General features: G+C 48.1%; 1 protein-coding gene across 1 annotated transcript in view; it reads right to left on the bottom strand.

Annotated features, from left to right (window-relative positions):
- LOC112151586 (F-box/WD repeat-containing protein 4) overlaps positions 1 to 849 on the bottom strand; it is a gene marked incomplete at its 3' end in the record, with an annotated part of 8,081 nt that extends 7,232 nt beyond the window's left edge. The window contains 1 exon segment of the mRNA XM_024280599.2: positions 469 to 849. Within this exon segment, the coding sequence (XP_024136367.2) occupies positions 469 to 653 (185 nt within the window).
- Between the last annotated feature and the right edge of the window lie 14 nt (positions 850 to 863).

Genomic DNA, 863 nt, shown 5'->3' with positions numbered 1-863 from the left:
GAACTCTAAATTTGTTGAACCTGCTTCTTGAAACGGGCCCCAGAACTTAAAAATGCTTGTTGTGAAGTCGCTCCTTGGTTAATCGGGCAATGTGTTAAGGATCTTGTCATGCCTGAAAATCCAGCCATGTTTCCTATTCAATGACCTCATTGATGGACGGAGATTTTCTTCAAAATCTCATCATACATGGTGGCCCCATTTATTTTATGGATCAGCTGCCCGTTACCCTCTGCAGACAAACAGCTACACACCATGATGGTTCCACCTCCATGCTTCACAGTAGCTTTGGTATAACTATGATTTAACTCAGCATTGTTCTTTTCCAAACACAACTATTTCAGTCGCTGTGTTTGGATGCTGCTCACTCTGCACGTGACCCTGAACAAACTCACGGTGGTCACACCTGGATGAACTCTCAGCTCCACAGAGATTAGAATAAATGTCAGATAACAGTTAGCGTTTACTTACAAATCCGTGCCGTTCCACGTAATCCCGGTGTTTAACATATCTTTGCCCATCTTCCTCCACACCGCGTCCGTGTTCACGAAATCATTGATGCCTTTACAAACTTGACAGAGGCGACCGAGGGATTTGCAGTCCAGATAAGAGAAGATGTTGTGGAGGACTTCCTCCGGGAGCTGGAACAGCAGCATGCTGGTGGCCGCTGGCGACTCATTCAGAGCCGGGTCAGTCTGGAGCGCCGCCGGCTCAACCGAAACAAACCTTCCTGCTTTACACACGGGGGCGGAAACAGGAAGTTACAACAAGCGTGTGCGTAACACGCATAGACTGTATGGTAACTGTCAGTCCTGTCAGACACCTGTCAGTCCCCGATCCCCTTTCCCTAACCACGCCCTAAACGC

The sequence above is a fragment of the Oryzias melastigma genome, linkage group LG20 (genome assembly GCF_002922805.2).
Source record: "Oryzias melastigma strain HK-1 linkage group LG20, ASM292280v2, whole genome shotgun sequence".
NCBI lineage: Eukaryota > Metazoa > Chordata > Actinopteri > Beloniformes > Adrianichthyidae > Oryzias > Oryzias melastigma.
Note: the sequence above shows the minus strand (reverse complement) of the source record. Positions and strands in the feature narration are given on the sequence as shown.